The 25,269-nt window shown below is 39.8% G+C and overlaps 1 protein-coding gene across 1 annotated transcript; it reads left to right on the forward strand.

Annotated features, from left to right (window-relative positions):
• The first annotated feature begins 6,359 nt into the window (after positions 1 to 6,359).
• Positions 6,360 to 7,127, forward strand: LOC127129869 (uncharacterized). The gene has a single exon (XM_051058984.1). The coding sequence runs from the start codon at positions 6,360 to 6,362 to the stop codon at positions 7,125 to 7,127; it is 768 nt and encodes a 255-aa protein (XP_050914941.1).
• The last annotated feature ends 18,142 nt before the right edge of the window (positions 7,128 to 25,269 follow it).

Raw genomic sequence — 25,269 nt, forward strand, 5'->3', positions numbered from 1 at the left:
CATTTGCAGACTACCATCCCATCAAATAAATTTGAGCCTTTATCCAATTATTTGCACTCTTGTTTGTTTATATTCAACAAATGTTTTACATGTGTTTAATGGAGAAAAGTCATTGTTTTAAATAAATAATTTTTTTATAATTTGTTTTTAAACAAAGTGAACGTTCACGATGACAAAAGGATACTTGGGATATCTTCAATTCTCTCCCAAAGATGGCATGATTCCCAACAGGGTAAGACATTTTTTCATGTCCCCATGATTGTATCCCTTTCCTTCAGAACCTGTTTGTGTTTTCCTCCCAAAAAGAGTGGTAGATGAAGAGGCTTATCTTTCCTACAGCGGAGTAATGATCCTTCCTCCTCAGCAGATGTGATTTCGTCAGTAGTACAATATATGGAGTTGACCCTGGAAACTTCTGTTTGGTGGTTGTTCCCCACAGAATCCATCCTCCCCTCTGATGATTTCCCCAGAAAGTTGCTTATACGGCGGATTTTATCTATGTGTTGATCTTGTTCCCAGCTGGAATGGCTTATGCTCATTCCCCTGCAGAGATTTTGTTTCCTGGTATCTCTTGCCCCCATCAGATTGGATGTTCTCTAGTGGGCCTGGCTTTCTCTCTCGAGATGTAGTACCGGATGTTTGTTCATTGATTTGTGGACCTGTTTGTGTGAGATATTGTCATACCCTAAATTTTACCCTGAGAGTTTTCACTCGCATCAGCATAACATAATCTATCTGTTTTAATGCATATTTAATCAATTAAAAGCATTCATCAAGGTTCATATGAAAAGTCAGGAGCTCTGGCATTTTTTCTGGTCTTGATGATATTCATTCAGTCATACGTTGATTAAGAAGTCGAAAGACTTGATGTCTTGATCTCAGTGCATCATTCATTCAGTTACATCTTGTTTTAGAGGTTCAGAAGGTGAGAATCAAGAGTGTTGTCATCGTCTGAATATATATATAGGGTCTTTGTTTGAGAATGAGAAGCAAATGGTCCAACGACAATTCATTTGTGTTTGATTGTCTGTTCGCATTTATTGAGTTAGTGAATCAGTATATCTATAAAATGCTTGCATTTTTATACTTGTCACATCATGTATTTTGTTTCGCGTAACACTTAAAATGTCACTCGAAATAATTTTTTGGATCTATAGACAGACCCGTCAGATCGTTTGTCAACTGTACATCAATTTAGCGGGTGAAAAAAAAATTCAAAATTAAACCTGCAGACGTCAGTTTTATTGATCTACGTTTCGCAGAGTTCGATCAGGCGTGCTTATTTTATTTTTTTGACTACTTTTTCGGTCGCATTTTAATCAGTCTGGGACTTTTAATCGGTCGATTTTTATTTTAAAATTTGGTCAAAACATGTTTGTTTCCGAGAGGTTTATTTTGCACTGATCATTTTGGTGCATTCAGTTTATTCTTTCAGACATCTTTTTTAGCGCATTATTTTATTCATTTCGAGTCCTTTTATTTATATATATATATATATATATATATATATATATATATATATATATATATATATATATATATATTCAAAATGTTTAAAAAGGGTAAGTAGAATTTACTGTATTTTCTCTTTTATTTCATTTTGTTTATTTAAAATTGTTTTCATTTTCTTCATTTCAATTTGTTTAAATTTTTCTTTTTTTTTTGTTATCATCAAAATTCTAAAAAGGCCCTTTTGTTCTTTTTCATCTATTTAACCAGAACATTTGTTCTATTTTACTTTTTCTTTTAGTTTTATTTAATAAAAATAAGCTAAGAGTATTTCGGAATTTCCTTCATTATAAACTCTAGTATATAAATTTACCAATGTATGACTTGTGAGGAAGGGACCTAGACTAACTAGAACAAAAATAAAAAAGTTGCACACAAAACCACTCATTTATTTTTAAAAAAGGTAAAGTTCTTTTTATATATATACATGTTGAAACAACACACACGAGCTCTCTCCTCTCACTATTTTTCTGTAGAACTTGCTTAAGAAAAGTCTTCTTCAAATCGTACATAAGCAAACCGCCAATGTTCTCAAACATCTTCACCATCATAATCTCATTTTCATCATCACACTGAACATCACCATCACTTCATAGTAGAAAAAAAACACCCCCAAGAAACACATAAACCGCCCTTATATCACACATATCTCTTCATCTCTGGACTATTACTTTTCACCTTTAACACTTTGTTTCTTTTTACAGAACAACATCAACCTCATAACACATTAAAACCTCCCACCACAAAACATCACTCTTCTTCACACCAGTTATACACTACCATACCATCCATAGCAACTATTTCCTCTCTTCCATACAACAAAACCAAACTTTTCATCACCTCTCTCACTCAAGAAACAAAGAGAAAGTATAAAAAAATAAAAATGACTAAAAACATAACAGTATAAACAAACAAATCTAAAGAAAGAAGTCATCTTCTTCCAATTCACTATCACAACCCAACTTCAAATCTTTCACCTACACCACAAAAAGTTGAACAATGACTTTTTTTTTAACAACACACAAAAACGTGTAACATGTCTTCATAGAAACCACTCCAAGACGGAAACCGCACGACAAACCGCACCAGCTCCGACGAGTGTCACTTATGTGCGACCACCTCCCCTGTGCCACTGCATTTATCACCATTTACATTCACACTCGCTACAGTCAATACTCACGATGCATCGCCGGAAAACGTTGTGAGTCATTCATCCCGCCGACATTGAAATCACCAAAACATCCATTCCCAATTGGTAATCACTCCTTTTATAATTTATTATGTTTGATTCTCTTTCTTTGTAGTAAATTTGTGAAAAAAATAATACCATATTTGTTGTTGATGCTTGGTGTGAAAAAAAAAGTTGTTGTTATTTTGCTTTCATGATGAAAATCACGATAAAGAAGGAGAGAGTACTGTTCAAATGAATTTCTGAATTCTCTCTCCTCATAAGTGTTGGTTATTATGTTTATTTATTTATTAATTAAATTTGTTGTCATGTGTCAAGAGTTGAATGAAGGACTTTTTGAATTTTATTTTTTTTTCTTCTCTTCTTTCCCATAGAATTCCACCGCCACACCCTCTTTTATTATTATTTTTTCTTCTTTTTATTTATTTATTTTAATTTCTTACTATTTCTTTTTATTATTATTATTATTATTATTATTATTATTATTATTTACTAACTATCATCATTATTATTACTTTATTAATTATTAGCATTATATTAACATTATTATATTATCATTATCGTTATTTATTTATTTTTGTTTTTTTTAGTCATTGCCATTATTATTATTATTATTATTATTATTATTATTATTATTATTATTATTATTATGATTATATTCATTAATCACTCATTATTATATTTACTATCATATTTATTATTAATGATTATTATTGTTATTATTATTACAGATTATTTTTGTTGATTATTTAATATTACTGTTATTATTTATTATCATTATTATGGATGATGAATATTCATTTTTAGTGTAAATTTTATTATTAATTTCTATTTGATTTATTTATTATTATCATTGTCATATTATTATTATTATTATTATTATTTTGTGATTATTATTAATTAATTAATTATTGTTAATTATTATTTTTACTAATTATTATTATTTTATTTATTTATTTTTGTTTAATTTGTTATTGTTTAAATGTTATTATTAGTTATTATTGTCCATTGCCATCATTATGATCTTTATCGTTTACTCTTATTGTTGTATTTATTTATTGATTAAATTATTTATTTTGTTTTTAATTGTTAAAGAAAGAAAAAATATTTTGTCATGTCGGTTTTTTTCACAGATGCGATACAATTTCGGAGTTAAAAATTCAATTTAAATTCAGAAATTGCTAAAGCGCATAGAGTTTTGTTGACCGACATCAAATAGGGTGATTCATACATGAATCACTTTACGATTGCTTAACACAATGCTAAACAAAATTTAGTTTAACTTCTGATTTTTATTTCGAGTCCCTTGGCTTTCTCTTGGGCCTTCTTACAACGAGATTCTTTTTTACAACTGTCTTTAAAAACTTGTATCATTTGATTGTTGTATTGTATCCCCATTCGATATACTGTATCCTTATTCCCGAAAATTTGTAATAAATTTACCGCTTTTATTTACTTTATTGTATTAGTTGATTGTTAATTCAAAGATTAAAATCAATCATTTTTAGAAAAGAACAAAAACAAATACTCGATCCAACGTCGAGCAATTTTCAAAAAAACTAGAACCATTTTCATATCCACTTCTCCTTCATTTTTAAAACGTTCAAATCATTTCATTCTATTTCGATTCAAACGCAAAGAATAAAAACCTCGATCCAACATCAAGTGCCTTTTCCCTAGTCAAATTCAAAATACCTAATTATATTTAAACATTATTTCAAAAAAGATGAAAAGGGAGAGGGTCTCGAGTCTTCGATTCCTCTCCTCAATTACTTGGATACGAGTAGCCTTACTCGGCCATTCAAGAAATTGTCATCTGTTAAAAACTTCTAAACCCCCGCCACATCCAAACTCTTTTCATAATCAAATTTAAGTCAAACTCATTTTCGTAAGAAACTTGGACGAAAAAGGAGGTGGTCTGGAGCCTTCCATTCCCTTCCCCGAGCACTTGGATACGAGTAGCCTTACTCGGTCATTCGAGTATTTTTCATCCGTCCAAAATACATTAAGCTTATTTAAATCCTTTTGCAATTAAGGATGAAAATGGAGATGGTCTGGAGCCTTCCATTCCCTTCCCCGGTTACTTGGATACGAGTAGCCTTACTCGGTCATTCGAGTATTTGTCGTCCGTCCAAAATACATTAAGCTTATTTAAATCCTTTTGCAATTAAGGATGAAAATAGAGATGGTCTAGAGCCTTCTATTCCTCTTCTCGAGTACTTGGATACGAGTAGCCTTACTCGGCCATTCAAGTAATCGTCATCCAAACAAAACACTCAAACCAATCAAACTTGTTTTCCGCCCTTCTGCGACCACGAAAACATTTTCAGAAAAGAGTATGCAACATCCATTTGGATGCGAAACAAACAAAGACTTCAGCCTCCAAGAGCGAGCAGCAAGTAAAGGTTTAATCGCTCAAATGTGATCCAAGCATCACTCTCTTAAAAAGCAATCCACCTAGTAGTTCTCTTTGGGCAGAACTACGTTTGCCTTGAGTTCTTCATAACACCTGGAGATACGTAGGAGCAGGATTGCGAAGTCTTGTCAGGCACATTAATATTAAAAAACCTAAGTCTTTCCTTTCTTTCTTTCTTTTTCTCGCCCGATAAGTAGTAGATAATAATTAACATTAGCTAAACACTTTATCATAAATTTAACTAAGTGGTTCCCATTGAGTACAACGGACGTGAGGGGTGCTAATACCTTCCCCTTGCGTAACCGACTCCCGAACCCGAATTTGGTTGTGACGGCCATTTTCTTTTTATTGTTTTTCGTGGGTTTTATCGATATTTTCCCTTTCCTTTGTTGGAATAAATAAAGTTTGGTGGCGACTCAGTTCGAACATCTTTTCCGTGAGTGTGCGAGCGTCTCACGAAGGATCACGTTTTTCGAGATGCGACAGCTGGCGACTCTGCTGGGGATGAAAGCTCCAGGCTAGAGAGAGTCAGGCCTAACTTAGTTTTATTTATGTTTAGTGTTAGATTTGTTTGATTTATTTTTCTATCTTTTTTTGATGATATCTCATTGTATTTTTATTTGTGATTTGTTTATTGGTTCTCATTGGCATTTGTGGGGAGCTCTGATTATTCGTACTTGGTGAGATAAGCTCTCTACCCGAGTCTGAGAAAAAATATAGGATTAAGATGGTGGTTGTGTAGTATTATCCCACGAGGAGCCTTCCTCATTGGGACAATACGAAGACCTCGCCTAGAGTAGATTCTCTTGGAGATGTTATTGTCCGACGAGCCTTCGTCATGGCGATAACGCTTTCATGTGGAATCAGTGACTCTAGGGACCTTTTTTAGAACCTTGGAATCGATGGTTGTGTAGTATTGGCCCACGAGGAGCCTTCCTCATTGGGACAATACGAAGACCTCACCTAGAAGAGATCATTTTGAGGGTATTATTGTCCAACGAGCCTTCATCACGACACTAATATTCTCAAGAAGGATCCATGACTCTGGGAACCTATCAACCATAGAGCCTACCTTTGGAGTTCCTATAATCAGAGATACCAGTTTTTTCCTGTTACTATTTCCAACTTGAGTTTGATGTTACCTGTAACTCTAAAACCATGCACGTTCATCGCATAATCAAAATATAACATTTTCATTTTGTTTCCAGGGAACTAGAGGATCAGTGTTATAAGCATTTAGAGAGTATGGGATCGAACAAGAGGAGCACATACTCGTACAAGTTCAAAGATCCTAAATTAGAAGTTCTACAAGAATTGGTTTCTCAGCTCCATCCAGTCTACAAGATCAACTTTGGGAAGGATTATGGCAATCTTCTCAGTCTCTTGAACAAAGAAGCAGACCCACTGGTACTTTTGACCTTGGCCCAGTTCTATGATTCGCCAATGAGATGTTTCACCTTCCAGGATTTTCAAATAGCACCAATGTTGGAGGAATTTGAACATCTTGTTGGTATTCCCATAAAATACAAACTGCCATTTATGGGTGTCGAAGGGACCTTGAAACATGAAGTTATACCCGATGCTCTTCACATACATAAGAAGGAGGTTACTGCGAACCTGAGAGTGAAAGGAAATACCAAAGGGTTTCCACTCAATTTTCTTATAGAGAGAGCTTACACTCTGTTGGAGGCCCAAAGTTGGGAGGCTTGCTACGCTACTATTGCCTTGGCTATTTATGGATTCGTTTTGTTCCAAAACTTTGACGATTTTGTAGACATGACTGCCATTTGCATCTTCCTCATGAAGAATCCAGTGCCTACCCTTCTTGCTGATGTGTTCTATTATCTGACTTGGAGAAGTGCAAAGAAGGGAGGAATGGTTGCTTGTTGCGCCCCTCTATTGTACACATGGTTGCAGACCCATCTTCCAAATAGGGGTCCCTTTGTGGATCAGAAGGATGCTAGTTGGCCCCATAGGTTGGGATCGCTTCGATCCAGCGATATTTCTTGGTAATCTAGGGAGTATGATGGTACAGAAATCATATCCAGTTGTGGGGACTTCCCCAACATACCACTCATTGGTACTCGAGGTTGTATTAATGTTAATCCAGTCTTATCCATGAGACAACTTGGGTACCCGATGGAGGGACCTCCTGAGGAGAAATTTTTGGAAGCCTTTTTGCTGCATGACTTAGGAGTTGAGAATCTGACTTTGTTTGCAAGGATCGAGAAGGCATGGGAAAAGGTCAACAGGAAAGGTAAGGCTGACCTAGGAAAGAAGAATTGTATCACCAAAGAGCCATACTTTCAATGGATAAAAGAAAGAGTAAGATCAATCAAGATTCCTTTCAAAATAGAGATGTTTGGTCCTCTTCCCGAGCCTAAACCTACTCATGTCCCAATTGAGAAGGCAGAAGGACTCCGAGCTTCTTTAGAGAAACTTACAAAGGAAAATGAAGAGTTGTTGAAGAACCTACACCTGATCACTAATGAAAAGAATGATTTTAAATGGAAACTTGAGAGGAATAAAGCGTAACTTCAGGTAAATGTGGAAAAGGTGGATAAGGAAGAATATAAGAGAAAAAGAGTCAAGCATGGGCTGGATCAGGCTGACAGTTGCTTGAATACCGTCAAAAGCCAACTGAAAGAGGCTGAGAGAGATTGTCGTGAAAAAGAGAAATGGTGGAAGCTCGCCACAAAACAAAAGAAGGAGATAAGAGAGACGCTTGAGGCTGAGATAGCCAACCTCAGTGTTTTACTCTGTGAATCAAAAGAAAGGGAAGAACGAGAACGCCGCAGTAAAGAGAGTGCTTTGGCTGCTACTCAGGTTACACCTGAAATGTGGAAAGGAAAGTGCCAGGAGGTTGAAAATGCTAATGAGTGGGAACGATACTGGAGAGGCCGACATGAATCTTTGCTACGAGAAGGTGAAGATTGGATGAACGCAAGGGAAAATGTGAATGCTAGTTTGGCAGCTTGCGAGGAAACCATCCAGTTTTTACATGAACAAAGAAATGATTATCGAGACAAGTTTGCCAGTTTGATAGACTTCTGTAATGACATGGCTAAGAATGTGCCTTTGATGCTAAGATGTGCTTTGGAAGACATAGACAATGGCAACATCCCTCATTCAGTAACTGAATTTATTTATCTTTGTGAAGACATGATGAAAAGGTTCAAAGGAGAGTTGGAAGAGCTTAACAAACAGAAGCCTGCAGTCTAACCCTGTTGTTTTGTACTTTCCTTTATGTTTGAAAGAATATTTTATACTCAATCCTTGTACTCTGTTTTGAATTGAATGAATGAAGGATTTTGAGTTTCTTTTGTACAAAAAGTTTGGTTCCATTCTTGTTTTATTCCCTGTGATCTCTTTGAATGCTTGCTAAATAACAAGGAGTCTAACACGGTTCCCTGAAAATAAAATTGAACATAAGCATAAAAGACATTTTTAAATCCACGTGCATTAACATATGCATCATGCATTTCATTTCTCAAAACAAAAACTCATTCCATTTTTCCTCGTCTCCAGTAGTTCAAGCTGATTCCTCAACGTGCATACGCTACTCACTCCAACATAAGAAGAATCATGGATGTAGTTAGAGAAGAACAAGTTGCCTTCAGAGAGGAGATGGAATCTGTCAAAAGCAAGATCGAGCAGATCTTTGAGGCTATACAAGCTCTGGCTAGAAGGGAAGAAGAGGCTCGTGTTGCCGCTGCTGCAAGGAACGATGCTCTAGTTCAAGGGGTTGCTCTTCAGTCAGGACCTTCAGTTCCTATTCCAAATCCCGTTATCTATGGTCTTCCTCCAGGTTTTGTTCCACCGCCTGAAAGAACTCATGTGCCTCCACCTGCGCATACTTCTGGAGTAGCTGATGGAGTCGCTGTGCAAGGACCTCCGATAGTCAATCAAGTAGTCATGCCCCGCACTGATGAGGAGCTCCAGGACGAGTTTGAAATGCAGAATTATAATGGAGTTTCTCCCATGGTCATCCCTACTGCTTCCCAAGATTCTAAGGCTATCTTGATGTGTCGTGCTCTGGCCGAAAAGCTAAGAATCTTGGAAGGACATAACTCAACCCGTTTAAGTGCCTTGGAGATGTGTCTAGTCCCAGACGTGGTGATTCCTCCAAAATTCAAAGCGCCTGAATTTGAAAAATACAAAGGCCTCACATGTCCTAACATACATTTGAAAATGTATTGCAGAAAAATGGCTGCCTATGCCAGAGATGATAAGTTCATGATCCATTGCTTTCAGGACAGTCTAACTAGGGCATCTTTGGACTGGTATATGCAGTTGGAATGTAGCAACATCCACACTTGGGATGAGTTGGCTGAAGCATTCGCAAAGCAATACAAATATAATACTGACATGGCACCAAACCGTACTCAGCTTCAGAGTATGGCCCAGAAAGACAATGAATCTTTTAAAGAATACGCACAACGCTGGAGAGAATTGGCTGCAAGGGTGCACCCGCCGCTGATTGATCGTGAATTGATTGACATTTTCATGGGAACCTTGCAGGGCCAATATTATGAAAGATTGATCAGTAGTGTGTCCACAGGGTTTTCTAACATGGTGATCGTGGGAGAAAGAGTAGAAGAAGGACTGAAGAGTGGTAAAATCCAGGGAGGTTTCAGCAGTCAACCAATCCTGAAGAAGCCTTTCAACGGATTCAAGAGGAAGGAGGGAGAGTCTAGCGCCATTTCTTCTCAAAGGGGGAGGGTACCACCCAGGGCGCCTGCTCCTATGCCTTATTATCAGTACCCTTACGTAGCAGCTGCTCAATATCCAACCATGCCTTATCGTCCAATTGCTCATGTTCCTATTCCAGCTTCGGTACCTCACTATCAAGTTCCAGTTCCTCAATATCAAGCTCCACAACCTCAGTTCCAGGCTCCTCCGCCTCAACATCAACAGAGAAATCAACAGAATAATCAACCACGTCCAGTTCAACAGCAACGACCAAATCAATAGAGGCCATATCAATAGTACAATAATGTGAATACCACTCCTATCCCAATGACTTACACTCAATTGCTACCGTATCTGATTCAGAATGGGACTGTCGTGCCAAGGGCATTACCTCCAATGTCGAAGCCGCATAAGCCTTGGTATGATGAGAAGGCTAGATGTGCCTTTCATGCTAATTCAGAGGGTCATACAACAGAGAATTGCAAGGTGTTCAAGCTTCGGGTCCAAGAGCTGATAGATCAGAAAATATTGTCTTTTGCTGATGTTCCAAATGTGGGGAACAATCCTTTCCCTAAACATGATGGTTCAGGTGTCAATGCTATAGATAGTTCAACTGATGATGGATTGATAAAGGATGTGTTCAAGTTGAAGACTCTTTTAACAGTGGTCCATGCTAGATTGATGGAAGTAGAATTGATGAATGGAGTACATGATAATTGTGTGGTGTGTTCATCCAACCCTGATCAGTGTGGTGAATTCAAAATTTGTCTTCAACGTTTGATGGATCAGCGGGTTATTCAGTTCACCAGAGCAAAGATTGATGAGGATGTTGTTGTGATTGTGCCTGTGTTTGATCAAGAGAGGCTTCCCAAGCCTTTTGTGGTCCCTTATCAGAGAAATGTTGACCTAGAGCCAGTGAATAAGATTGAGCCCATGGTTATCTATGTTCCCGCTCCATTCTCATTTGACAGTACCAAAGCAGTGCCTTGGAACTATGAGCCTGTAGCTTATGTGGGTAACAAACCAATAATCTTGAAAGAGCCAGACGTGACTAACATCGTTGGAGCTAATGGTGTGACTCGAAGCGGAATGGTTTTCGCTCCTGAAGTGATCCCAAACAAAGAAAGTGCACCAACAGTTGAACCAACAAAGGGGAAAGAGGTAAATCCTCTAGAAGCAGGAGAAGGCTCATCTAAGAAAGCAGTGACTGCTGAAGAGGATAGAGAATTCTTGAAGATTATCAAGAAGAGTGATTACAAGGTCGTAGATCAGCTCAACCAGACTCCTCCAAAAATCTCCATTCTTTCTCTACTTATGAGTTCTGAGGCTCATAGGGCTGCTTTATTGAAGTTCTTGAATGAAGCTTATGTGGCAGAAGACATCAGTGTTATTCAGTTTGATAATGTGGTTGCTAATCTCAATGCTAGTAGTTGTTTGATGTTCACTGATGATGATTTACCCCCTAATGGGCGAGAACATAATATGGCGCTTCATATCTCCATTCAATGTACAGATGTTACCTTGGCTCGAGTACTGGTAGATACAGGTTCATGCTTGAACGTGTTACCTAAGACTACCCTGGCACAATTGAATATTGAAGGGGTGCAAATGAGACCCAGTGCTTTGATAGTGAAAGCTTTTGATGGGTCTAAGCGAACAGTTATTGGGGAGATTGACCTCCCAATCCTGATTGGCCCTCAAACTTTACGTATTACCTTCCAGGTAATGGATATTAGGCCTGCCTATAGTTGTCTGTTAGGTAGACCTTGGATTCATGCTGCTGGAGTTGTCACCTCGACACTTCACCAGAAGCTGAAGTTTGTTACTTCTGGTATGCTGATAGCAGTATCCGGAGAGGAAGATATTTTCGTCAGCCATTTGACTTCTTTCAGATACATTGAAGTAGGTGAATACATTGTTGAAACTCCTCTCCAAGCCCTTGAAGTGGTCAATGTGGTCCAGACTAAGCCGAAACTTGTTAAAGAACCCAAGAGGGTCATGTCCTCGTGGAAGAGTGTGAAAGCTGCAATTGAAGTTGGTTACCCAGGAAGTTGGGGCACAGTGATTGAATTACCAGAGAAGAAAGACAAGTGTGGATTAGGATATCAGCCGTCTATGAAACTTTTCAAAGATCAAAAGATACATCAGGGGAAGGTTCATAGCATCCAGGAAATATTCTCCAAAGCTGGTTTCCGAAGTGATGATCAAGTGAATGCTCTTGAAGATGAAGATCCAGATTTGTCCAAGATGGTGTTTTGTGGACCTCCAGATGCCGCTCTCACTAACTGGAAGGCAACAGATGTTCCAGATATAGTTTCTTTTTCAAAGTAATTTATTGTTTTCTAAAAACATCCAATGCCATGCCTAAGGCATATGGATAGCTTTGTAGGGCCCATTTTGTGTTAATATTTAAGCCTTATCATCAATACAAAGCACATTTTTTGAGATCCCTGTCTTTCATCTTTTTAATTTTTTTACAAATAAATAAACAACAAAATTAAAAAATGGAAATTTTGATTTCACATCACTTTCATTTTTCAAAATCTTCCGCTAAAAAGAAAAATCATTTCCATGTAGATCATTAATAACTGGATCCATTGAACACGACAATGTTATAACTCCTTATGACTTCGACCTCCCGATTAACCAAGCTGAAGAGGATGGTAAGGAAGACTGCGAACTCCCAGAAGAGTTGACCAGACTTTTGAAATAAGAGGAAAAGATGATTCAGCCTCATTAGTGTAGCACCTCAAATTTGCGCCTATCATCATGCATATATTTTCACATTAGGTCATGGCATATCATGATCCATTGCATAGCATTTGCATTGTCCCTCAGTTGCCTCAAGAGCAAGCAATCAAGAATTAGGTCAAACTAATCTCCTGATCAGTCAACCAAGCAAGCAAAGGAATTTCTCATTGAATCAAGGCCTAGGGTTTGTCCAACAAGTTCACATGACTTGGAGGTCTATTTGAAGTATTTTGGTCAAGGGTTGAAGGCTCAAGAGGTCATCAGTTCACACACAGACAGTCAAAAAACCCTAAAAAAGTCAACTGTCAGTCAAAGCAGTGGATGGTGGTCATTCTTGTGGAATTTGGGCACCATGGTCAATAATCAAGGGTTCATACAACTTGGGACACCATTTGAAGTCAAGTTCTCAAGGAATTAGGGTTTGGAATTCATCAGTCAATGCACAATCAGCCAGAAACCCTAAAAGTCAACTGTTGGTCAACTGTCCATTTAATCAGTGATTGGATGATTGGAATTGGTTTGTGAGAGCTCATTCATGTCCAAATAGTCATCATATATCATGCCAAACACCATCATGGAAGAATTTGAAGCCAGATCAAAATTTCCCAAAACGGAAACTGGGCCTGTAACTGAAACTTACCAGAAATGGAAAGTTTTGATCCTCAAACTTACATCATGATACAAGCCTCAAATGAATTTTTGCCCAACATGAAAGTTGAAGATCTTGTTCTCCCATTTCCAAAAAGTCCTAGAACTCTCAATTCCCATGTGTGGTTGGCAAGTTATGATCGAATCGATTTCAGAAAATCTTGAACTTCAGAAGGCCATATCTCTCAAACCGTTTGGCCAATTTTGGTGGGGTTTTTTCCTACAAGTCACATTTGATCCCCTCTTTCCAAAAATATAAATTTCATGTGCCAAAACTTCACCAATCAAAATGGCATATTTTGACCTTTTTCATTTAAATGTAAGTTTGACCAAGAGTTGACTTTTTGATTTAAACATTTTTTCAACATTTGGCCAATTGGAACAGCTCATAAATGTCATTTAGAATGTGTTTGCAAAGTCAAAATATGCAGTACATAAAGCCATTGCTTGGTTGCTTGAATTGTAAGAAAAGTACAAATTTCACTATGCTACTACCATACTCCCATGGACCTTACCATGCTTGGTACTTCTAGCAGCATTCTTGATCATTCTTCTGTCACTTTTGAAGCCTTATGGTGCAGCCATACTCCAATAGTACATATGGCCATATTTACTTGCTTGGAATTAGGGGAGAAAGGACATGTTTGCAACAAATTCAATTCATGAACCATACTTGTACCACATCACATTGCATATTTTTTGCCCATGATTTTCTGTCAAAACCAAGCAGTAACAGCATGGCTTTCCATCTCTTTTTCCTGTCATGTTGCAGCAAAAAAACCAGGGAGACTTCATTCATTTTCACTTGGCATTTCCCTCCACAAAAAAGAGGAAGATCCTGTTAAAAATAGAAGCAACAAAATGCAGCATAGGCAAGCATCCATCCTGCCAAGCCATACCACAAACCAAAAGACCACATCCTTGGCCATTCTTGAAAAACTATGTCATGACATCCTGCAAAGAAAAAACCCTTGGCAACTGTTTTCACCATACCTCCATGCCAATTTGTACTGTCACATGAGAACTGCTGCAGCCAAGCATCCAACAGCAAGGGAACCTTGCTTGACTTCACATCAAAAGACCTCACTTGCATTTACAAAGAAAAAACTGTCAAAAGCTGACAGTAAAAAAACCTGAGCCTTGCATTTTGTGCTAAAGAATCCTGCTAGCCAACACCAAAAGAACTCAAAACCACCTTGCTGTTTTGGCATTCCCATTTTTCTGTCAAAAATGCAAAAACCATGAAGCCATCATCAAACCACATGTTCCTCACCATGTTGCTGTCAAAGAAAGCTCAACATTGCAGCCAACATAATAGCATCACCAACCATTTTTTTGGGGCCAAGGCAAATTGATTGTGCAACCTCATTCATTCAAAACTGACCTCACTGTCAAAACTCACAAGGAACCAAAACTGCATTGCTTTTTCAAACCTTGCTTGACTTCACCTCCAAACACACCTCACTTGCATCTTGCCAAGAAAAACCAGTCAAGAACCTCATTTCCTGCCACTTTGCATTTTCTGTCCAAGTTTCAAAATAACTCAAACCTAGCCTTACCACAACCCCATAACAGGACTGCTGCATTGATACTCATTTTCTTGACTTCATAAAAGAGCTTCAACAGACCTCACTTGGGATTTTTTCAGAAAAACCTGTCTGCAGCAAGAACAAGCCACTGCAGCAGAAAAATCATGATTTCTCCTTGCCTTCATTTTGTTATTTTTCTGTACAAACACAACAAACCAACACCTTCTCTCAAAAACTAACCTAGCTATTGGCTTTGCATCTCAAATTCCCTGTCCAACATAAGAACACCAAACCTTGCCTTGCATTTTTTCTGTCAAAACCTGGTCCAAAATACCAAAAGAAAAATCTGGCAAAATCACATAGAACAGCACATTGGCCATTCCCATTTTCCTGTCAACAAAAGGCAGTGGCAGCCACAGACCAGACTTGCCCTCTGATTTTTCACTCAAAACCTCACTTGCATTTTCTGTCCAAAAGATGTCCAGACACACAATGAACCTGACCTGGCCTGGCTTGAGATAGTCATCAAACACATAACCAATCAAAACTACTCTCACCTGCATTTTACAAAACCTGGATCTTTTCACCATTCGGGAACTGCTGCAGTCAAACATCCAACAGCAAGAAAACCTTGTTTGACTCACAAATCCAAAACTGCATTCAGTTGGCATTTGGCATTTCAAACCTACTGTCAAAAGAAACACAATGAACAAAACCTTGGCCTTTCTTGTCACAAGCATGCTGCATCATTTTCCTGTCATGTGAAAACCCTGCCTTGCCTTGCTTATCAATTTTTCATCATTAACAAACCTTGCCAACCAATATAAGAGAACTCATCCCAAAAATGCATTGACCTTGATTGGCATTTCAAGAACCCTGGCCAAAACATCAGAGTTACTAAGCTTTGCCTTATCACTAACAAACATCAAAATGCACTTTTGAACATCATTCACTGTCTAAAGAAGCCAGCAAGTAGCAGCCATACACAGTGGAAGTCAATCATTCCTCTCAAATTGCACCTTTGCATCTTTCAACTTCATGTCCAAAAAACACCAAAGTTGAACATTGAAAGCCTCCACAAGTCAAAAGGATTTTTCATCCATTCATCATCAGGAGGGCCATTGAGCAACTGTTGCACTTCAATAACATCAAAAAGCATCTGAATCACCACTGTTCCTCCAAATTGGTAAGTTTTCGAGCTCCATGATTTTCCAAATTGATACATGCTTAGTGTAGGTCTTTCTATGCTGGTTGTCATGATGCTTACACTTTTTGAAATGAATGCTTATTCATGAAGATATATGGTTTTGAAATTTGGTGTTAAAATGTGTTTCTGCTCGATTCTTGATTTGTGTGTGGTTTTAATGGAAATCAATGGTGGATTCATGTTGACCTTGCCATGCTGATCATTTCCATATATTCAATTTTGGTTTTTGGACAAGTTTGTGAAATCATGATTTGGGGATGGTGATGAACAGTGAAACCCTAACTTTTAAAATATTTTCCCAGATTTTTCTGCCCCATTTCTCACGTGCATGGCCTTGCATCTCAACAACCAATCAAAACATTTCATTACCTGGCCAAAACGACCGTGTTTAATTAAGTGAATCATGGAATTACAATTTTGCCATTCTTATTTCATTTATTCCATTTTAATTTCACATTTTATAACCAATCTTCCAAAATTCATAACTTGCTCATTTTTGATCCAATTTGAATGGGATTTTTTGTGTTGTGTTCATCATGATCTCTACTTTTTTATCATTATTTTTCCAGAATTTTTGGATGGGTGGTTTTTAAATGGCCTTAGGGTTTGTGACATGTGACCAAATTTTGTGCACTTTGCCAAATCAATTGTGAAATGATGAGAATGTATCCAATGGCTCTCAAATTTTTTGTGCTTAAACTAGACACATTCATGGTGATTTTGGTATAAAGTTTGTGAATTTATCATTTGTGGTTTGTGAGATATGATTTTTTGAATTAGGGTGTGACAATTTGTGTCACACCATTGATGTCCAACTTCATGATTTTCATTGCCATGCTTCTTGACCTCCAAATGATCTGATTTTTTGCATGAGCCTACTCTTGTATGTCTAGTTGACTTGTGAGTTTTCTTGGATTTAATTGAACTATTTTCCATTTGTTTGAGATTTTTCTTCCCTGCCTAGTCAAATGTTGCCCTTGTGTGACACATGTTCCCATTTCATTTGTAAAATTCTCATACTTTATTGGATGGACATGAAATTTTGCATGAGATAACTAGACATCCTCATCTTTACCATGGTTTTGATCCCATTCATTTATCATACACCATTCTTGACTTATGATTTTTCTAAGTTGATGCATGTTTGGTTGACTTCATTGAGCATGTTCAAATTGGCTTTGACTTTCTGATTTTCATTGACTGCCTTCCACTTGTCTAAATGGGATGAAATTTGACATGCTTACCATGCTATGTGTTAGGTTTGATCATGATTTATTTGATGATTTTTGGAAAATGTTTAGATTGCTTTTGATGCAAGTCTTGCTGTTGACTTCTATGAGCTTCTAAATGCCATGCTTTGACCTAATTTGCTCATGAAATGATGATAGTGATTGATATGGATGTGAACCCAATTGGTTGTGTTTCTTGAATGTTTATACTTGACTTTGATTGGATATCCTTTGCTGTTTTGGCTTTCTCATTCACTTTTGACCCTAGGCTTGCCCTAGCGGTCCTGTTACTCACCTTCGAGCTTGTGTTTTCAGGTTGACCATCAAATGGCCATTGAGACCAATTCTTTTGATTGAGCTTGCTTAAGAATCATTGTCTAACTTGTTTGTATTGTAGGTGGCTTGGCTCACATGCCTTAAGCCTTGTGCCTTGCACATCCATGTGCCTCCAATTAACTGTTGGTGTCTGTTTCTGTCTGTTTTGTTTGAAGTTGTATACTAACATCTGCTTGACTGTTTCAGGTGCTTTAGTTGCTTAGTTCCTTGTGAACTTTTTGTTTTGCTTTGCTTCTATAAGCAATTTGCATTGAGGTATGTCTCTTTTACTTCATGTAGTCTGGAAGACCTGGCCTGTTACTTGGCCAGGCAACTGTCTGAAGTCCTCCTTAAGAGGCAATGTTTGTGGATGTTTACTTTTGTCCTTGCATAGAGTCAAAGTCCTCCTAAGTGAAGAGGCAATTGGTGGAAGGTAGGGATATGCAATCTATCCCCCACTATTCAGTGTGTCATCTGCTTTGCTCACACCACTGTGTTGATGCATTACAGATACAAACCCAAGATCTTGTGCAATTGCACAGTTGAGTCAGTTCTAAATGTGTAGAAGGGTTCCCACTTTCTGAACCCACACATTCTTGTCTTGAGCTCTCCCAGGCCAGGGATAAGAGCTGTGAGGTCTCATCCTCACTCCATCCTTTCATCTGCTTCACCTTAGCCCCTCAATGGCAAGGTTAAGAGCAATGCTCACCCCATCCCAGAGGTTTGTTTGTTGAGGTTGATATGACCCCTTGACTAAAACCTAACCCTTGTCTGAGCCACTTGTTTGTGTATAGCGTATGCTATCTGTGCTTGTAGGATAGTTTGACTTGCTTCCTGTGCAAGTTAGGATAGTTTGACTTGCTTCCTGTGCAAGTTAGGATAGTTTGACTTGCTTCCTGTGCAAGTTAGGATAGTTTGACTTGCTTCCTGTGCAAGTTAGGATTAGTTTAGACTTGCTTCCTGTGCAAGTTAGGTTTTGCTTGGCTTGCTTCCTGTGCAAGTTAAGTGTGTGTGGCTTGCTCCCTGTGTGAGCCATACTTAGGATAGGTTGGCCCTTGTGCCATTTAGCTAGAAACCTTAACTTAGGGTTGATTTTTGCATGACAACATCTAGGCTCGAGTCGTAGTCTCCCTAGAGTTGTGTCTCCCTCTGTTATCTGGTTAGGCTAGTCCTTTATCCCTGCGTAGGGGAACTACATCGCCCTGATCTTCATACCAGATGAAGTATGTAGGCAGGAGATTGAGCTGATCTCTCCGGGCGCCCTTTTTCCTTTTTGCGTGTGTTGTTTGACAGTTGCTAGGCTCGAGTGCCTGACTCCTTAGCAATTTGTTGTCTGTTTGTTTGAGTGCGTGCTTGACAGTTATAGGCTCGAGTCCCCGACTCCCTATTAACTTGTTGTGTTGTTGTGTGCTTGGAAGCTGATGTAAGTCCATCGAGTGGCATTTGGGTTCTAGTGTGCGTGTGTTTTAGTTCGGATGTCAATGTAAGTCCAGTGATTGGCATTTGGGCTCCACGTTTGCCTCTTTGCGTGTGTTTTGGTTCGGATGCTGATGTAAGTCCAGCGATTGGCATTCAGGCTCCACGTTTGCCTTTGCCTGTGTTTGTTTGTGTGTGTGTCAGCCGAGCTACGAATGCTCTGATTCTTCTCTCGTCCGAGAAGATACGTATGCATAGGATGCGATATCCTAGCGAGCATGTGTCGTTTCCCCCAGTCCGAACTACTTCGACTCTGATGTCTATGCCTGATAGACTAAGTAGGCCCAGGATACGATGTCCTGCCGAGTCAGTTTCAGTCAGTTTCTTTTGTCTCTTTTCAGCCAGTGTGTGTGTGTTTATGAGCAGTGTTTTAGCAACCAATATTCCTTCCTTTTGTGCGTGGATCCCGTAGAGTACTACGGATGCGTAGGGGTGCTAATACCTTCCCTTCGCATAACCGACTCCCGAACCCATTCTCTTTGGTCGCGAGACCATGTCTTTTCCCAGGTTTACTTCGAGCGTTTCCTTTCCCTCTTTTGGGATAAATAACGCACGGTGGCGGCTCTGTTGTTCTTTCTTCTCCCGCCGGTTTTTCGCGTGATGCGACAGCTGGCGACTCTGCTGGGGAAATAGAGAAGTTGACCTGTGCTGGTCCATCTTCCCTAAGCGAGTCTCTCCTAGCGTTCTCTAGGTTAGGGTTCTGGTTGCTTTGTGCTGTTTTTTTATTGCATTCATTGTATATATGTGCATTTATTGTTTGCATTTATTATTTGCATTAATGTTTGCATTTCATTCATATTCATCTGCTGGTTGTGCTGTGTTTCTCTGTTTGGGGTGGGAGTTACTTGAGGTAAAAGGCCCAATACCCAGGCTATGAGTGAAATCTAGGAAACCTAGGAATAGAGTGATTCATGGGAAGCGGGTGGTATGGCGCCACTTAGCGGAACATTGATATCACGAGCAGTTCAGACCCTGGTGGGATATTATCGGTGCATACATCGGGTGTGCACAGGATGATATTCTGCGAAAGGTTATTTATGCTGCGTTTCTCTCGACCTTACCCTGGCCTAGATGACACCCGTGAGTGGGAGGGGATTGATAATTTTAACAGGTACAGTTGGTGACTCTTGGTACTGATGGTGACTGTGAATTATGGGGCATTTATTTCTGGGACGCCAGAGTTCTGTCCATGGTTTATCAGCGGGTTCCGTTTATTTCGGATCCCCGGGCTGAGTTGAGAGTACTTGTTCAGAGGATCCGTTTGTCACCCGTTCAGTGGTTGTTCCTGTAAAGATAAGTGGTATAATCTCCGGTTCCGTTTATTTCGGAACCCCCCCCAAGATGGATTTATGGTGACTTGATCCCACAGATTGACTGATTCAGAAAAGCAGAGGGTCTACAGTCGACCTGGTGGCACGAGGGCCTGCATTCATGCATTTGCATCATATCATCTCGCATTCATCTGCATTCAACTCATGTTTGTCCGTACTCAGGGTCCATTATTTTTTTTTAACTAAGACTCAGGTTGAGAGACATCCAGATGGCAAAATGTTGTTGATTAAATTTTATCTGTCTCAATGAAACCAGAAAAACAAAAAGAGAGAGAACTGAATATTCCTAGTACGGACAAACATTGCATGTGTGAGTCATACTAACCCGTTTGCTGTTTTGTAGGTTTCAGTATTCAACCGGTACGCATAGCTCGTCTGTTCAGATAACCTGCTGGGGGTCAACAAATCCAAGCTGATGGATCTTCCCAACGCCGACATCCTTGAGCTGAAAGAGATGATGAGGGAGTTGTTCAGTGTTGTGCAAGGGCTTGCCTTGGGACAGGAAGCCATGTCTGAAAGATTGGAAAGGATTGAGAAATGGCTGATAGTGGAGAAAGTTCAGGAGAAGGCTCTGTCCTCCGAAGTGAACAAACCTTCTGGTACTGTAGCAGAGAAACCCTCCGACAGTGGTCCATTCAAGAAGAAGGTTGAGCCAGTTGGTGTGCCTGCAAAGAAAGAACGTAGCAAAGATCGTTATCATCCTTATGTTGTCACTGTAACCACTCCTGTCAACAATCCGCCTGCTCAACAGCAACAACAGCCACCTCAACAGAAGACACCGAGAGCTAAGAGTCAGGTAAAGAAGAAGAAAGAGGATCGTCAGTTTGAGGAACCACCCGTGACTTACGCCCTTCTGTTCCAAAGGTTGATGGATCTTGCTTTAGTACGGCCAAGGATATTGATTCCCATAGAACAGCAGAAGAGGCCACCAAACTATAATGAGAATGCCAAGTGCGAGTTTCACTCTGGGGCACCCGGACACAACATTGAGGGCTGTAGAGCTTTTAAGCATGTCGTCCAGGACATGGTGGACTCCGAGACCATTAACTTGGCCCAGATTATGAAGGGGGATGTCAGCCCTGCGCCCAGAAGAGGACCAGTAAAAGTCAAGATGGTGAAGAAGAACAAGAGAGGAATGGAAGTGGCTGAGGAGAGTCAGTTAAAGATTCCAAAGTCTGTGGTCCCAAAACTTCTGCTACGGGATGTAGCCTTCCCTGCTGTTGATAATGCTTGTGCGACTGTCACTACCAAAGGGTGTGTATTGATGAAAGACCCGACCCAGAAGATAAAGAAAGTAGAAATGGACAATGAAAGATGTAAAGCACCCAGTCTGACAGTTGAAACCATCCAGGTAGAGAATGCCCTTGCTGCTGAGAAAAAGAAGAAGCTGTCCATTTCTTCTTATAAACAAGCTCTGGAGGTGGTGAAGAACCAAGAGGCCCCAGGCTGGGGAAGGATCATTGACATCGTGGCAAAAGCAGACATGTTTGGAGTCGGTTATCATCCGAATTTAGAGTCGTCTAGACCAGACAGAGGATGTCGTCCACTATACGCCTTCGTCAGTGCAGGAATGTTGGATCCCGGTCATACCCGTTCAGTGGGTGAAGATGTCGACAGCAACCGCGAGCTTGAGGCGTGGATAAAGTCGTGCGTACCAGGAAACTGGAAGGCCTCCAAAAGCATCACTGTCACTCATTCTGAAGAGTAGTATTTCTGTTTTTCAATTTTTGTTTGCATGAAAGCCATACGTTTTGCCCGAAACGTAATGGTCCATTGTAAGGGCCATCTCATGTGTTTCATTATGCAACATTTTGCATCAGTAATGGATGGATGTTTTTGTAGTTAAAAGCGGTGTTCCCTGTTTTTCATTTAATTTTGCAATTTAAAAAAAAAAAAAAGAAAAAACAAATAAAAATGGCAACGTTTTTTTTCATTCTCTTTCCTTTTGGTTCTGTTTCGTTCCGAAATGATTACTCTCCTGATCTCACCGATAACGATTTGGTTACACCTCTGTATGACTTCGACAATTCGACCTATCATGCCAGAGAAAAAAGGCGAAGAAGATGGTGTTTTGTTGGAATTAGCCAGGTCATTGAAACAAGAGGAGAAGGTGATTCAACCACACGAGGAGCGATTCAAGATTGTTACTCCAAGCTCCGCCGAGGTTAGAAAGCAAAAGCTGAGGCCGACAAAGGATGAGAAAGAGAGAAGGTGTGAATAGACTATCAAGATGCGAGCAGAGCTAATCAGAAAGATGCATTCCCGGTACATCACGATGAGGTATTGGTTGATTATATGGCTCAGGTCTCAGTGTTTATCTTCATGGATGGCTTCTTGGCCAAGACCAGATTGAATTGTTTCCAGATGATATGAAGTAAACCAGATCCATCACACAAGGGGCACCTTCTTGTTCTAAGTTGATGTCGTTCCGTCACATGAGGCCGGTGCCACGTATCAGAGGTCTACGGTGATTTTGTTTCATGATATGATTCATCGTGAAAGCAAATGCCATGTTGATGACATGATGGCGAAGTCCCAAGCAGAACAGGGGCATCCGGTAGACTTGGGGCAAGTTGTTTAACCGTTTGAGATAACTCATACTTTCGAGTCTGAATCAGTGCACTTATGGAGTGTCATTCATCAAGCTACCAAGGATTGTTGTGAGCAAATCAGAGGAATCGAGGTCGATCCTGCTAAACAAAAAAAAAAAAAAAAAAAGGGGGTAAGTTGTAGGAACCTCTGATTCTGATACCTCAGTAAAAGAAATAACTGTTAATCCGGTACTTGATAATCCTCGAGGGGTCTGCGAGGTGCGTATTGAGTCAGCATGACTAGTCTTGTCGAAAAGAGTATGCAATTTACCTAAGCAAAAAGTTTATCGACTGTGAAACAATACACTCACTGTTCGAAAAAACTTGATGTACTTTGGCATAGGCTGCTCGCCGACTGAGACAGTATATGCTGATTCATACCACTTTGTGAATGTCCATAATGGATCTGATCAGATATGTGTTTGAGAAGCTAGTAACAATCCATGGAAGGTTATCAACCAAGGAGGTTTGAGGTCCCTGATGAGGACATCTCAAGGTACTCAAATCGAAAGATTGAGAGTGACCGATCCCGGAGGAGGGGCCTGACCCTGAATCCGAACGGATTCCAATGTCTGAGGGGGAAGAGATGAGGTGAATAAGTTAGTACTTCCCGGATCCCAGTTGGTTGCACCAACAATGGTGGCTGAACATAAAGTCTGTATCCTGGATATTGAACCTAGGGATGTGCATCTACCTGGGACAGTGTCTTCCTCACGGATGTATGAGAAACCAGAGAAGGCTAAATGGATAAAGACTTAGAATGACACGTTGAGTCCAACCGAGGGAAGGGCTGACAGTTGCTTGTCATGGGGCAGTTGTACCCAGTGAACGAAGCATGTTGTTAACCAAGAAGTGTGACCTCGCGCGTACCACGTGGAAGGATTGGTTGAAAAGGATCCTTCCTCCTCAAGACGATTGTGGGGCAGATGGATAAAGCAGTTATGAGTGTCTCATTCATGGTCAAGACGGTTTTCCTCTGACAGAACCTTGTTAATGACGACCACGGACGACGACGATTTTCCATTCCCTGTGAATGCGGACGCAGTTAGAAAATACTTCGTGAAAGAAACCCGCTGGACAAAAAAAAAGAGAATAAAGAGTCCAGGCAAAAAATGGGCATCCCGGCGAACCAAGAAAAAGAGAAAGGTTCGGGCAAAAGTTAGGGATAAAAATAAAAGAAAAGAACTGTACACCCGGCAAGTTGAAAACCCGCAAGGGCGACTTGGGCAAAAAAGGGTATCCCGATGGACTGAAACCCGAAAGGGCGGTCCAGGCAAAAGAGGGAATGAAACGAACAACTGCGTCCAGCATGATCATTTGTGCTCATGTTGACTTGGATAATCTCCGACAGAGACCGATTGGAAGCGTCTTGTTCAGAAGACAGAAGGTCCGGAAAGTCTTAAGGACATATGGGGTGTAACTGAGTTGGAACCCGATGAGATCGCAGTTTCACGTTGCCATTAGGATAGATTTTTCTTTTATGTGCAATCACCTCTTTCCAGGGTTTGCTTCCTGTGTGTTGCTCAATTGTGAGCCATCTTTTATTCCAGTCAAATAAAGCGTGTGTTCGATCAAGTAAATTTTGTTTTTGTGTCATTACTGTTTTGATTACGAAAACATCTATTCGTTTTGATAAGAATATTTGCCTTTTGAAACATAGAGGTCCCTTCTGATGCATGCTTGTGAGATTGAAATCTGGAAATCTTACTTGGAAGTCTGAGTGACCTAAGTGCTGAAATATCAGAACACCTGGGGCATACCTGGGGCACGTTTTTATCTGACGATCTCTTGTGCAGGTGATGTTAGACATCTTCATTCACTTGCCAGTTGTAACATGAACCTTTTTGACAAAGAGACCCCCTCAGAGTCCAACCAGGGGCAAGGGATAGATGAATCGTGAAAAGACGGTGAAGGATTACGACCACGGTCCTGGAAAATTAATCAAGAAGACTCTTCAAAGTCTGATGATTGGAAAGTATGTATGAATCCCAAGAGTTCAACCTCCGTGAAGTACGGACGAGTTGGGAATACAAGATGATGGAGCAGAAAAGTCCAGAAGAGTCTGAGAGTTCTTAAAAGTGGAAAGTCAACACTATGGGTGGATGATGGATACCAGTGTTCGACGAGTCGACCGACATCCCTGTCGAACAAGCTGTATCTCCCCAGAGGATTGAGAGTGTGATCTCCCTGGCAGATTCGAGATCGTTGTCTCCTCAGCAAGCCTGAAGGTCATCACGTCCCCAGCCCAAGCCAGTATTGAAGCTGTCAGAATTATTTTCCCCTGCAGAGATACTTGTGGACAGTACCTTCCTTCCCTAACAGATCTAAGGTTTGCTTCTCCCCGGCAGGCCTATGCTTGCAGATTTCCCCAGTTGAGAATCCCCGC

The sequence above is a fragment of the Lathyrus oleraceus genome, chromosome 3 (assembly GCF_024323335.1).
Source record: "Lathyrus oleraceus cultivar Zhongwan6 chromosome 3, CAAS_Psat_ZW6_1.0, whole genome shotgun sequence".
NCBI classification, from domain to species: domain Eukaryota; kingdom Viridiplantae; phylum Streptophyta; class Magnoliopsida; order Fabales; family Fabaceae; genus Lathyrus; species Lathyrus oleraceus.